At 46.0% G+C, this 15,196-nt stretch overlaps 1 protein-coding gene across 1 annotated transcript in view; it reads left to right on the forward strand.

Moving 5' to 3' along the window:
- EPHA6 (EPH receptor A6) overlaps positions 1 to 15,196 on the forward strand; it is a 900,076-nt gene that overhangs the window by 483,241 nt on the left and 401,639 nt on the right. The window contains exon 5 of the mRNA XM_075072813.1: positions 2,633 to 2,968. Coding sequence (XP_074928914.1) covers positions 2,633 to 2,968 — 336 coding nt within the window. The remainder of the gene's footprint in view (positions 1 to 2,632; positions 2,969 to 15,196) is intronic.

Raw genomic sequence — 15,196 nt, forward strand, 5'->3', positions numbered from 1 at the left:
CCATCCCTTCTTGGGACAGGGTGGGTGTAATGATAGCCCCATGGCTGAGTCTACACAACCATCACTTGTCTTAGGATAGCTTGACCTAGTTTAAAAGGCAATATTTTGGCCCTCTCTCAGGGATATGTCGCCTAGTGGTCAGAGTCCATAGGCTGCCCTGTTTGGCAGGGATGTGTGTCTTAGTGACCAGAGCCAATAAGAAGGGCTGTACAGCCTAGTGGCAAGGATCAGTAGCACTGCCCTGTTCAGCAGGGCTGCATGGCCCAATGAGCAGAGTCAGTGTAATAGTCCTCTTCAGTAGGGCTGTTTGGCCTGGCGACTGGTCAGGGGAGTGGGCCACTGCCTGGGGGGAGGGGTGGCTGGGTAAGGGGACCCAGGCCTTCGCTGCTTCACTGGGTCCCAGCTCAGGGCCCTGTCATTGGCAGGTATGCTTGCCACTGGGTCATCAGGGAATCCACCCGAAACACGCTGACCCCATGTGGCACAATAACTAGTCCCCCTCAGCTACTTTGGACTGTTCCTGATGCAGTGGCTCCAAGGTCTCTGGGCTCCTCTCCTTGGGCGTCCTCTGGAGTCTCAGTGTTCCTGGCTTCTGCCATCTGGGACTTCCACAGTTCCCAGGCTGGAGCTTGCATCATGTGTCCTCCCTCCTTCGCGGTCAGTCCTCAATGAGCCAAGCTGCTCCCTTTTATATCTAGTCTCCAGTCGGAGCATGCCCCACCAAGGCTGAGGCGGCATGGCCTCCTCATCCCAGAGAGTGGAGTTAACCCCCACAGTACCAGTGCGCGTCAAGTGTGCCCCGTCACAGTCCCTTGCCACTAACACTTCCATTCCCAACTAACTCTATTACTAAATCAGCTGTAGAGAAATCCTGTAATATTTAGCAGGGTAGTTAAAAACCTCCCTTGGGGTTTCTGAACAACCATGTCCTAGAGTTTGAGGCATCATAGCTATCGTGTTTGCCTGGAAAACTTAGGTCTTCCTGAGTTACCACACTAAGGATTCAAGTGACTGTCTGCAGCCAGTTCAGTAGATAATTGGTTTACAGATGTAGTGGATGTCTTTCATGGCTGTATCAAGGATCAGAGGAGATCAGAAATGAAACCACCGAGGCATCAGCCTTTTCTAGGTGCTGGTGGCATTCCTAAAGACCATGGTTGAGGGAGAGGTTTTTTAGAACCCCCTGAAGATAATGGGAAGAGGCCAGGAAAATTCCACCTAGACTTGGGCATTATAGTTTCCTTCTGCTCCTGTCTATCCCATCCTAAGATATGGGATAGGTGGTTTCCTGGGCCAATAAGGGGAGAGAGCCAGCTGTTTGAGGGGGAGGAGGTGGGGTTCTGTGGGAGGCAAGGGAGCCATGAAAATACCTTGAGGCCAAAGTCCTAGAGCTTTCTTGAATCTGGGCTGAACTTAGTGGTTTGCAAAGTAACACAACCCTACCATGATTTTTGACCTCTAGTCACTACAGTGCAATATTGTCATGCCAAAATTAGGAACCCAAATAAGTGACCTGGCCTTAAGAGTTGCCGCTGAACACCTGGAACTCCCACTGAGGTGAAAGGAAGCTCCAAGTCCTCAGCACCTGTGAAGATCAGACTGTTTTTATTTATGTGCCTTTTATGACATTAGGCACCTAACTTTAGATGCCCTCATTTGCAAATGTTGATCTACCTTTAAAATTACAGTCCAAGATTCTCTTGGCTTCCATTTCTATATTAATCACTAGACAGCTCTGGCAGTTCCTTTATGTCTTACTGGACAGCAGAATGGTGATCAAGAAACTGAATAATAATGAACATTTATAACAATAATAATGGACCTTCACTTGCAATAACACCAATTTATAACAGAATCCTGTCAGGCCTGACAAATTAAATGGGTTCTGGACAGATTCATAATTTGGATGGAAGATCATCATCATCATAATAATAGTGTTGTTGATGGGTCAGCAGATGACATAATTTCCTCTGAATCATTAGTGAATAGTATCCCAGAGTGATACTAGTGAGCCCTTTGAGCTTTAATGGAGCTGCCATCTTTTGGATGAGTTGCAGAATGACAGCAGTTCAGATATTGGAAAAAACTCTGTTTAGTTTCTCTCTCTTTTCTCTGTTCGAGCAGAATGGTTCCCTATTGTACATTTACTATTTTTAAAATTTATTCATTTAAAATCTTCTAGAATAGCAAAACAGATTAAAAAGGCATCCTAAAAAGCCTACCATAATAGAAATAAAATAAACAAAATATATTTTGGGGGCAAAAAATCTATGTCTACTTCTCACTCGCCCAGTGGGTATTTAGTATGCAATTTTTGTTTTGTCAGGCCTAGTTTTTGAATGTCCCAAATAGTGGGATATTTTTAATGTTTATCTTAAATTATCTCTTAATTTCACCCCATACATTTTTTATATAATTTTATATGATCTCAGATAATTATTTTCCCTCCTTAATATTTAACTTTCAAATATTTTAAATGTTTAGATATTTTAGACTGCGCCCTTCTACTTGTCACTAACCCAAATTATACATATTTAACTCTTTTAGTTTGTTGTTATAAATCAGTAGCTCAAGCTCTCTGTTGTCCCAAACTACACAGTAAGGATAGTTTAACTGTTTTCTTTTTCTCTAGGGCCACCTTCTGCTCCACGGAATGTGATTTCTAATATTAATGAAACAGCTCTTATGTTGGAATGGAGCCCGCCTAGTGACACGGGGGGGAGAAAAGATCTCACCTACAGTGTCAGCTGTAAGAAATGTGGATCAGACACCAGCCAATGTGAGATATGCGGTGGAGGTATCCGTTTCATCCCAAGACATACAGGCCTGATTAACTCATCTGTGACTGTGCTTGATTTTGTGTCTCATGTGAACTACACCTTTGAAATAGAAGCCATGAATGGAGTCTCTGAGCTGAGTTTCTCCCCCAAGCCATTCACAGCTATCACAGTTACCACAGATCAAGATGGTAAGTTTTGTTGTTATGCATCAATTACTGCCTGTACAGTTTGCGTATATTAGTTTTAGCACCTGTTTTAATGATATCCAATTAGATGAGTAAGTTTTGCAAATTATTAGAAGTTGCTAAATGCCTTTTGTGGGGGTTTTCAGCACTCTCAGTTCCCATTCATTGATAGCACTCAGCACCTCTCATGACTAGTTCTTATGGCACCAATATATAAAAGCACATAAGCACATGTTTCAGTGCTGTGGATTTAAGTATATGCTTAAAATTAAGTATATTTGAAAACAGTGGGATTGGCTAACTGAGAAATGGCTTTATTTAGGAAAAGGGATAAAGAATTATATTGAAAGGCTAACTTTTCTTTGATTATCAGAAGTAGCAAGAGGATGTGGAAAACCTATATGAATCCATTTTATGGAGAGCCTAGGAATAGGGGATTGTCGGAGTCTTTAAACTATTGAAATGTATAGATTAATCAGTTATTTTATTGACATGCTGTAGTCCCAGGGGTATGGATATACAGATCTGTCGCATCTTAGGCGCATTTAACATGCGCGATTTCAGCTTTACGCAGTTGGCAAAAACAAGAAAAAAAAGGAGAAAAATAACAATGTAAATACTGTTTCTGTAGTGCGAGTGATTTCTTCCGCCATTACACTCAATGTAATTTTGACTACATGATTTTCACTTTATGTGCTGTCTGCGTAACGTAACCCCAGCGTAAGATGAGACAGACCTGTAGTCAAATGAAATACGCATTTTAAAATATTAGAACTTAACACTACTTATACACTGATTTCAAGTATTTCACATTTCAGAAGGGTGAAAAGAAAATAAACTGAAATTTACTTTAATGACCTGGCCAAGTTTCCCAATACTTGATTCAGTATACTACCATTTAGAAGATTTCTACATGTGTGTGAAAGAGAGAGCGAGCTTTAAACTGCTGGGTTTGGGGATTTTGTTGTTTTGGATGTGAGTTCTGTTTTGATAGCTAAATTTCTGTTATAGATGGATTTTTATGGGAAACTTGATAAACTAGAAGAATTCCTGTATCTTTTATTTCTATTTGTGTTTTCTCTCTATACTGGAGCCTATAGAAATGCCTACTATGACAGCAAACAGCACCATGTGTTACCAACAATATAATCTATTTTGGTGTTCTGTCCTGGCTTGAGGTGAGGTAGATCAAAAGGTTGTTTCAAAATTATTCCATGCTGACATTTGTTCCAGAAATGTATTTTCACCTGCTGTGCTGTGACATTGCAACTATAACTGAAGTTCTTAATGTAAAGCCTCAGGTACTGGAGTATTTAATAATCAGTTTGTCAACCTTTTCTTAGTAAAAGCCCTAATGTTTGAGAGGACCTCATCATGTCTTCTAGTTGTATTCAGCCACTTAATTCCTGCATAGGTCACCCTTTCAAATTCTGGGATAAGTAGCTTTGTTGATGGGTGAGTAATTACTTGTTTTTGTTTACACTTGGGCAGACAAAAACTGACAAACCACTGTGTTAGAAAATGGTCATGAAAATTGACCACAAAACCCACAAAATCTACTTGCCCCCCTTAACATGATTATGGTAATTAAAAAAAACCTAAAGATATAATATGCTAATAGTATATTTTTTGTTTTGAGAACTGTCTGGAGCCCTCACAAGCTTTGTATCACTTTCTTAATCTGCGTCCCTTTTGAAAACTCTTACCCATTCTTCTTCGAGTGGTTGTTCATATCCATTCCAAGCGGGTGTGCGTATGCCACATGCACGCCAGCCAGAAGATTTTCCTCTAGCAGTATCCGTAGGGTTGGCCTCTGTGCCCCCTGGAGTGGCCGCACTACAGCACCCTATATAGGGGCCTGCCAACTCTCCACCCCCTCAGTTTCTTCTTACTGCCGGTGACGACTAACCTGGAACCTTGCTCACTGATAGCAAGTTCAGCAGTGTCCCGTTGTTAGTGTATATAGTTTAGTTTTAGTTTGGATCAGTTGCACATAGTTGTTAGCTGTTGAGGGGGCTCCCTCCAACGTACTCGTCGCCCCGCTGGGGCATGTCCGGGTCCCCGGAGTTTAAACTCTGCAAGGACTGCGGGAAGTTTATGCCAAAGAGTGACCCGGACTCTGCCTGCTTGAGGTGCCTCAGAGAGAGCCACCAAAGAGACTGGTGCAGTATCTGCAGGGGCTTCCATCCCAGGACTCTTAAGGACATAGAGCAGAGACTTAGAGTGCTTCTGATGGAGGCAGCCTTGCGGCCATCCTCCAACCCCAAGCCAGCTGATCTGGTACCCAGCACATCATCTTCGGTGCATAGCACCCTGGCACTGGCATCAGGACTTGGGGCCCAGCCCAAAGCCTCCAAACCCCAGCGCCGGAGGGAGTCAGGTCATAGAAAGTTGGCTTCTGTGCGGCACCGCTCACCTTCTCCGGAGCCCGCAAAAAAGAAGAGGCCTGTGAGGGAACGATCACCCCGCCAGGACCTTAAGAGGCCGATGTCGTCCACAAGTACAAGTGGACAGGCTGGGCCACAGCCTCATCCTCCTGCTGCTCCGTTGACTCCTGCACCAGAGAGAGGGCAGTCGAGTCCGGACCAGCCAAGATCCCAAGACGCCATAGGGGTTCGAGGCAGCCTCCAACCTGTTGAGCCTCCCAGTGCTGCCCTCCCCGCACCGCCACAGGGAGCTGCCAACCATGGCCCAATCCCCAGTACAATCGCGGGGCAAGCCGGCCTCACTTCCTGCTCCACGCCACCTGGGCGGCACCAGGGCAGAGGGAGAGTTTCTCACCCCTGCCGCACCGCTCGCCCCAGGTCTTCCTACTCAGAGACCTCGGACTCAGAGGCAGACTCCTACCGCTCCAGCAAATCACGGAGCAGGAGATCAGCTTCGCGGGCGAGCCAGCAACTGTACCCGCCACAATGGCAGCAGCAATGGCAACAGCCTTCTCAGTGACCGTTCTGGACTCCCTGGGCCTACCACCAGTCGATGGGTCAGGCGTTTGATCCTCGCTCCAGGTCCACTTCGATCTTGGCATCGGTAGCACCATTGCCCGGCAGAGGTATGCCGCATCGAAGTTCAGCACCCCCTAGCCAGGCATTGGCATCGGCGGTGACCATGGTTCTGGCTCCACAGGTACCACCCGACACGCCAAGCCGTTCTTTATCAACACCGGTACCTGCTGCGGTGCTGCATCTGGAACAGACACCGGTCCCGCAACCACAGTACCATGTGCCACAGGCCCCTGAAGGCATGGATGGACTGGAGGAGGGTCCGCTACAAATGATCTCCTCCTCCTCCTGCTCCCCAGACAAGGCAGTGTCGGGCACGGCTACGGCATCAGCTGTAGAGGACAATTGGGTACTCCAGCAGCTGCTTCGGCGGGCAGCTCAGAGCTTGGCGATCCAGGTGGAGGAAATTGAGGTGGATGTGGATCCGGTAGTGGATATTCTGGCCCCCTCGGGCCCATTCAGGGTAACCGTGCCGTTGATCAAGACAATAGCGGACTCGTCCTGCACTTTATGGCAGACGCCAGCTTCATTGGTCCCCACCGCCAAAAAGATGGAGAGGCAATACTTTATACCCTCCAAGGGCCATGAACACCTGTACGCCCACCCTCCCCTGGACTCCCTGGTGGTGGATACGGCCAACCAGAGGTAACGTCAGGGGTTCCAAGAGTCAACGCCGAAAAACAGGGAGGCCAAAAAGCTGGACCTGTTTGGCAGAAAAGTGTATTCCACAGGGGGCCTACAATTACTTATAGTCAATCAACAGGCTATTGGAAGCCGGTACGGGCATAATACGTGCTCAACCCTGTCTAAATCCGCTGAGCTCCTTCCCCAGGATTCGCGAACAGAATTTTTGGCCCTAGTGGAAGAGGGAAAATTGATATCCCGAGCTTCCCTTCAGGCAGCCCTGGACGCGGCAAACTCGGCCTCAATCACGCTGGCAACGGACTGGTCATGAGACAGGGAGCCTGGCTTCAGGTCTTGGGCCTTCCCCATGAGGTCCAACAGACCATCCAGGACCACCCCTTTGAGGGACCGATGTTGTTTTTGGACAAAACAGACAAGCGTTTGCATAGCCTAAAAGACTCGAGGGCTACTCTTTGCTCTCTGGGCCTGCATACCCCAGTAACCCAGCACAGGCAGTTTAGGCCGCAGATGGCCCTGTGCGCCTACCAGCCGCAGAACTGCCCAGATGTCAGGCGCATGCATGGCAGGAATGGCGGCACCAATGTCAGCCCTCCGGCCGGTCATCTAGCCAGGCAAGACCACCATCAGGGCCCAGGCCTCCTATTTAATGGTACGGTTGAGGACGACCTACCAATCAGGATTCTGGATCCTCCTATTCCTATCTTTGGATCACATCTGTCCCCCTTCTTTCATGCCTGGTCCTGAATCATGTCAGACAATTGGGTGCTTTACACGGTAGAGAGGGAATATTCTGTCCAGTTCTCCTCTGTCCCGCCCCACCAGCCCCGCTCCCTGTCCCTCTTCAGGGACCACTCTCATGAGCAACTTCTAATTCAGGGAGTGCTGTCCCTCCTCGCAGCGGGGCAGTGGAGGAAGTTCCTCAGGACTCAGGGGCAGGGACTTCTATTCTCGGTGTTTCCTAATACCGAAAACAAAAGGGTGCCTGAGACCAATCCTGAGCTTGTGGCATCTGAACAAGTTTCTAAAGAAGCTCAATTTCTGCATGGTCTCCCTCTCCTCGAACATTCCTTCCATGGATCCAGGGGATTGGTATGGCACCCTCGACTTAAAGGACACGTATTTTCATTTTGCCATAATCCCACGGCACTGGCGTTACCTCAGGTTCGTCGTGGCTGACGCTCATCTTCAGTTCACAGTGCTGCCTTTTGGCCTGTCAGCAGCCCTAAGGGTTTTCACGAAGTGCATGGCAGTTGTGGCAGCCTTCCTGCGCAAGCAAGGCATTCAGATATTCCCCTACCTGGAAGATTGGCTCATAAAGGGCTGTACCAGGGTGCAAGTGGAGGCTCAGGTGCTATTCATCAGGCAGACCTTCCTCGAGCTCGGCCTCCTCTTGAACAAGGCCAAGTCCACTCTGTCTCCCACTCAGAGGATAGAATTTATTGGGGCAGTCCTGGACTTGACCCACGCCAGAGCGTACCTTCTGGAGTCCAGGTTCTGGTCCATGTCCGAAATCATTCTCGGTCTTCAACGCGCCCTGACCACCACAGCAAGAAACTGCCTCAAGCTGTTGGGCCACATGGCAGCATGTACCTATGTGGTAAGCCGCTCCAGGCTCAGGCTGCGTCCCGTCCAGTCTTGGTTGGCGACTGTATACTGACCGACCAGGGACACCCTGGATTCGGTGGTGACACTTCCCCGTTTGGTGCTGAGCTCCCTTCAGTGGTGGCTCCACCCGCAAGAAGTGTGCGTGGGAGTTCCCTTCGCCAGCCCTCAGCCCTCCCTCTCCCTGGTAACAGACGCTTTGGATCAGGGGTGGAGGGCGCACCTGGAGGACCTGAGGACTCAAGGCTTGTGGTTGCCAGAAGACCTCGCGTTGCACATCAACGTCAGGGAGCTGAGAGCAGTATGCCTAGCTTGTCTCACCTTCCATCCCCACCTGGCAGGTAGATGTGTCTCAGTCCTCACGGACAACACATCAACGATGCTCTATATCAACAAACAGGGGGGTGCACGCTCCTCTCCCCTGTGCAGGGAAGCCCTCGCGTTGTGGGACTTTTGCTTGCAGAACGCTATTCACCTGACAGCATCCTACCTCCCGGGGTAGCAGAACAGCCTGGCGGATGTCCTCAGCCGCTCATTCCAGGGTCTCAAGTGATCCCTTCACCAGGATGTAGTGCGCTCAATTTTCCATCTCTGGGGTTATCCCCAGATACATCTGCTTACTTCAAGGGAGAACAGGAAGTGTCAAAGTTTCTGTTCCCTCCTGGGCCTCAGTCTGGGGTCTCTGTTGGACATCTTTCTCCTATCCTGGAGGGATGGCCTGCTGTATGCCTTTCCCCTTATCCCCATGGTTCATAGAGTGATTCTCAAAATCCGCAGGACCGCGCCCGCGTAATCCTGGTAGCGCCGGCATGGCCGCGCCAACACTGGTACACATCGCTCCTCCACATGTCCACTCGAGTGCCCCTCATGCTGCCCCTGCTCCCAGACCTGATCACGCAGGACTGGGGCCGCCTCCGTCATCCAAACCTGGAATCGCTCCACCTCACAGCCTGGATGCTCCATGACTGAACTCAGTGGAGACGCAATGCTCTCAACAGGTCAGGCGAGTGCCGCTCGGTAGCAGGAAACCATCAACCAGGGCCACCTATTTGGCCAAATGGAAACGCTTCTCCATCTGGGCTGATCAGCGGGGGCAGGAGCCATTACAGGCCCCGATTCCCATTATCCTGGACTATTTGCTCCATCTGAGACAGCTGGGGCTTTTCCTCTCTTCAGTTGGAGTTCATTTAGCGGCCATCTTGGCTTTCCATCCAGGAGAGCAAGGTACCTCGGTCTTTGCGAACTTGCTGGTTGGTCGCTTCCTCAAGGGCCTGGATAGGCTGTTTCCACACATTCATCAACCAGCCCCGACCTGGGACCTCAACCTGGTCCTCTCCGCCCTAACAGGGCCTCCCTTCGAGCCCCTGGCTTTGTGCTGTCTGCTGTATCTCTCGTATAAGGTTGCTTTCCTTGGCGCTATCACCTCGGCCAGGTGTGTCTCGGAACTCAGAGCGCTGACATCTGAGCCTCCATACACTGTCTTCCATAAGGACAAGGTCCAACTTAGGCCACACCCGGCTTTCCTCCCCAAGGTTGTCTCCCAGTTCCACATGGGGCAGGATATCTTCCTCCCAGTGTTCTATCCAAAACCACACTCTTCAGGTATGGAGGTTAGACTGCATTCCCTGGATGTCCGTAAGGCTCTAGCCTTTTATATTGAATGGACCAAACCGTTTAGGAGATCAACTCAGCTCTTCATTGCTGTGGCAGATAGGATGAAAGGGCTCCTGGTTTCATCTCAGCACATCTCCTCGTGGATTGTGGCCTGCATCCGAGAATATTATTTTCGGGCTAAGGTCCTCACTCCTTCTATCACGGCCCACTCCACAAGAGCGCAGGCCTCTTCAGCGGCGTTCCTGGCCCAGATCCTGACTCCGGAAATATGTAGAGCCGCCATGTGGTCCTCCATCCACACATTCACATCACACTATGCCATCACACACCAGGCCAGAGATGACACAGCCTTCAGTTGTGCAGTGCTTCAGTCAGCAGTGAGCTCCGACCCCACCGCACCTATATAGGGCGCTGTAGTGGCGCTACTCCATGGAGTGCCGAGGCTGACCCTATGGACGCTGCTAGGGGAAAATCCTCCGGCTGGCATGCATGCGGCACGCACACATCTGCTTGGAACGGACATGAACAACATATCTCGAAGAACAACAGTTACTAAAAGGTGGGTAACCGTTTTTTCTCACTAAAGCAAAAAGCTGTGTCAGAAGGAGCTACTGTATGCAGTTATTTTTAGAGGTACTGTTATATAATGCTAAATGCATGTCACCAAGGGTCCACAGGCATAAGTCACCAGAGATATTTTGTTTTTAAGCTGGCAAACAGCTATCTGAACACAGCTTGTGAACTGCAGCTAAAACATTATTTTTTAAAAACCTTTGGATCTTTTGCTATTGTCTGTTCCAAGCATAATAGTATAGATTTTCACATCAGTTTAGCTGAACAGGGAAAAGACCTATGGTTTGGTAATTCATGACAGCCTGATAGTAAATTCTAGTGGGTACTCTGCTTTCTTTCCTCACAATAATTCTTACATTTCTAAAGATGTTACTGTTTAAGCTTCAGAGAATTTAAGGATAGATTTTCAGAATCTCAGTCAGTTTATTTGGATATAAAACGGACAGTTTTACAGGAAGAGGCAGTGAAATGACAAGCCTCTATATAACATTTTTATAAAGATACAAGCACTTTTGTAGTCTTAGAAATTCTGTGGTTATATGAAATAGTGAAAACAGTAGGTTCTATATCAAAAAATACAGAGAAAATAATATCAGTAGGAAATATGCCAGGGAAGAAAATTAATTGTGTTCTGCTTGATGGAAACTATGTAGAGAAAAATAACCTTTTTTGCAATCTTCTGGTTAGGCCTGAATGAAAAGTGGTCACAATGAAAGAACAGGAAGGAATTTGTTCTAGAAATTTGAGCTGAGTAAAAGAGAACAGTGAGAGGAGCAGTTGTCTAATTAATCTGAATAAATTAAAACAAATGTTTCTGAATGTTGCGGAGATGTAATGTTTGTAAAGCACTCTGAAATTCTTGGATGTAAGTTATTACATGAATGCAAATCGTTGTTTATTATTGTACTACTTATTTATATTATTTTTTCTGTAGCTTAGACAGTTTCCAGTATTTGCGAAATGTTTTAGGGATCAACTTCTACTTTTTCAAAATAAGCCCACAAATAGGGTGTGTTGCACAAAATTCCTCCCCAGCTATGGAAATCCAAAAGGTACATTTCAGTCTCTGGGGAAATAAAGGCATAAGGTATTTAGAACTGTAAAAGTATGCATAGAATATTACTTCCTAGCCCTAAGTATATTTGTATTGTAGGCTTTGGTGACGACTCTATAGTTATGACTGAGATGCGTTTTGCATTTTACAGTTTCTTGGCCCACATTAGAGGAAAATTATTCTTAAAATGAGATTTTTTTCAAAGTGTGTTTGAATGTTTTAACTCTTTGTGGGTGAGAGAGGGTTATTTTACATATGAGTAAGTGTATTGTGCACTGAGAATTTTATTCCCAAAGTTACTAAAAATATAGCGTAGAGAAACAATTGCTTCTCTTACTAGTAATTCAGGAATGAGACACTCCTTGCTATTTTAGTCATATAAGGTTCTTACCATGCCATAGGGTATACCATAACTAAAAAGACTCTCAAAATTACTGGAGGTTTTTATTAATGAATAATGTATGTGATACAGGAAGGAAAACAAAAAGAGAATTTAAAAAATGAATAATAAAATGAAGACAAGAAAACAATGGGTTACTTAAGTTACAACCTCTTCTGTTGTTCCTTTCCTGTGGAGTGCTTCCAATAGAGCTCACCTAAAGTTCCAGTAGAGCTATCCAACTCACAGGCAATGCTCTCTCTGCAGATCCTCTGCGTACTAGATGGTAGAGCAACATTTCAGTGTGGAGCTGTTGGGCTAAGTGGGCATTGCCCATAGATCATAATCTGCTCAGCACCTCTGTATGCTTGGATTATTTGTGCTCTTGGGTTGAGTCAGTGGAATGAGTCAGTGCTACCATGCTGACCCATTCCCCAGCCCCCCTTTGCAGCATCTTCTGACCTCTCTCCCCACCCAACCCCATATAGCGCTGTTCCTTTTCCCTCGGCCAGCCACAGAACATCTCCCTCTCCCCCCTCACACACACTTTAAGGTGTGGTGTGGTTATTTACTGAATAGGAATGCAGCAAATCCTCTAATGGAGACAGTGTACTGTGGTCACTCTGCATGATAATTGCTGACAAACAGATTTTTTTTTAGGTTGACATTTATATCCTTATAATTTTGAATATCTTTTTTATTTCTCCTGAACAAGTGTGTATTTTTTTACCTTGCAGATATAGATGTTTTTCTCTTTCTCTCTCTCTCTCTCTCTCTCATTAGTGCAGCACAAGCCAATTGATTCTATTTATTTTAATGTCTTGTAGTCCAACATTATCAATTAGGTGAACAAGATTCTACTCAGCTTTGAAAAATATGTCTTTGATGCATTATGGGGAGCAGAAGGGAACAAAATGTGATATATTTGGGTATCCGTCTCTAATACACCCATTGATATAGTCTCTCTGGCTTTTCAAACAATGTCTTAGAATGAGTAGTGTGCTTGTACATCAGATCCTAAATATCAGTTATTATATTTCCCACCAAATTGCCCTATTAAGGTCCAGGAACTAAAATTCTAGGTGCAAACTATTTACCTGATGACAATAACATCACAGTTGCTCTAGTTTAATTTGCAGCAGGGATGTTTGTGAAGAGCCAAGTACAATGAACATTGTATAAAAATTGATAGATTTTATAGCATTGGAGGAAGAAGGTTTTTTTAATTGTCCCCATTGCAATCAGTGGGAGTTAAGAGCATTCACAAGATCAAAACCTAAGAGGTTAAGATGTTTGTTCAGCATCTTGCATGATTTAAAACAAAGAATGCACATTTGTACTATGTGCACCCTGCTCAGCTAAGAACCATATTAAAGTATTCAAGCACTTTTCATTTAGTTGGAACCTTTCACAGTGAGTGATATGTAGTTAGAAGAATCATTATTGAATATTCTATTAAGGGTTGGGTGCAAGGGATTCCAGATATAAGCCTGTGACTTCAGTAATTAGAAACCTTTGCCATATACCTTAATTGACTGACTGCTGAAATTCTTCAGTTGTATTATCAGCCTTCTGTTTTCACAGTTTACCTAGACATTTCTGAAAGGTATTTCATTTAAAAAAACCTCTAGTGTTCCCACCACTTCACAAGCAAAATGAAGATTTCTGTTGCTTTCTTGGCAAGGGAAATTATTTTGGTCAAAGGCAGTAAAGGAAGACATTAATCATGGCTAGTCAATCTGAAACAAATTGTGTTTATAAATGTCATGACTTTCACATAAACCTTTAGGGAGCATGTTCAAAGTGAAGGACATGGTAAATTACAAACTAATTCTGCTGATGTTTGCTATGGGATCTTTAAAGCAATTATGTCAGTAGCAGGTTGCTCCGATTCATTTGCTTCTTAAAAAGTAGTTTCTTCATTACATTCAACAACCCTTCTCCTTTCACTTCTGTCTCTCTTCCATATGGATCTGCCTTAGGCTCACAGTTTTGGAGACAGTGTTCATTTTATATCCTATGAGAGCATTATGTTATGCACATTGGAATAAGGTCGAAAGCAAATTCAAAATTACCTAAATAGTTTTATGAAACTTCAGAAACTTTGTTTTGCAGCTGAGTTACTTTCCAAATAATATTTCTAATAATAAGCATTCACCTACTCCTGATCAGGTTCTATAATGAGGGACATCTCTCTGCTAGTTCTGTCTCCCGATTACAGACCTGAATTCAGACAGGCCTCCCATAGAAACAATAACAAAAGATTGCTTCTGTGAAAAGATTAACATTATCTAGGAAATGCACAATAAATATTTCATTTTGAAATACGTGCTTTTCCCTGAACTCCTGGCATAAGTGAGGGTTGATTTTTTTTTTTCCTATATGAACTCTTATTTCTGACTGAGGACTGGGGGATGACAGCCAGTGTCAAGAGTTTGAAAGTTTTACTGGGGTAAGGGGGATGGGCAACACCACCACTTCAGTAAAAGGCTATCTTAGTACTATTAAATCGCATTGTAATCACGTCCCCTCTATTATACACATAATCCGTGGCTTCAAAGGGAAGTGCTTTAATGCATATGAAATGTATATGTGCATTGTGCCTCGGAAAAGGACACGTTGCACAGAAGTGCACTCATTGTCGCAATCTGACTGCCAGGGCCCGAAGACCGAGACACTCGGCTGAGACTTCTTGTCATGGAGAGATCCCTGCAAGCAGCCTTGCACCTGGTGCAGACACTTCCCCCGTGTGGCTCTCCCGCTCTGTTAGGTCGCCCACTGACCCTCATTTGCTGCCTCCTTCCAAGAGGAATTCCTCTCTTTCCCATGCTGATGGGAAGAAATGGGCTACCACATCACTTTCTGTGGAATCGCACAACAGAACACCATCCCCTATGAGGTCAATAGCCTCAACACCTTCATGGGTGAGACATAGCTCCCATGACTGTCCAAGTACCTCAAGTAACGGAGCTAAAGAGAGGTCTAAAGACCCTAAACAGGCGGACATATAGGGGACCACAGTCTCTCAAATGTGGCATGAGACCAGGGCCAGCTCCAGACACCAGCGCAGCAAGCAGGTGCATGGGGCGGCCAAAAGAAAGGGGCGGTACGTCCGGCTCTTCGGCGGCAATTCGGCAGCGGTTCCCTCAGTCCATCTTGGAGGGAAGGACCTGCTGCCATAGTGCCACCAAAGAATGAAGCGGCAGCGGTAGAACTTCCGCCAAAGTGACACCAATTGCAGCTTTATTTATTTATTTATTTGGCCACTTGGGGTGGCAAAAACACTGGAGCTGACCCTGCATGAGACCTTCAAAAATGGTGCTGAGTGCCCTGATCAAATCATCTTTGGGCACCACAGCACG

This window comes from Chelonoidis abingdonii, chromosome 1 (genome assembly GCF_003597395.2).
Source record: "Chelonoidis abingdonii isolate Lonesome George chromosome 1, CheloAbing_2.0, whole genome shotgun sequence".
NCBI lineage: Eukaryota > Metazoa > Chordata > Testudines > Testudinidae > Chelonoidis > Chelonoidis abingdonii.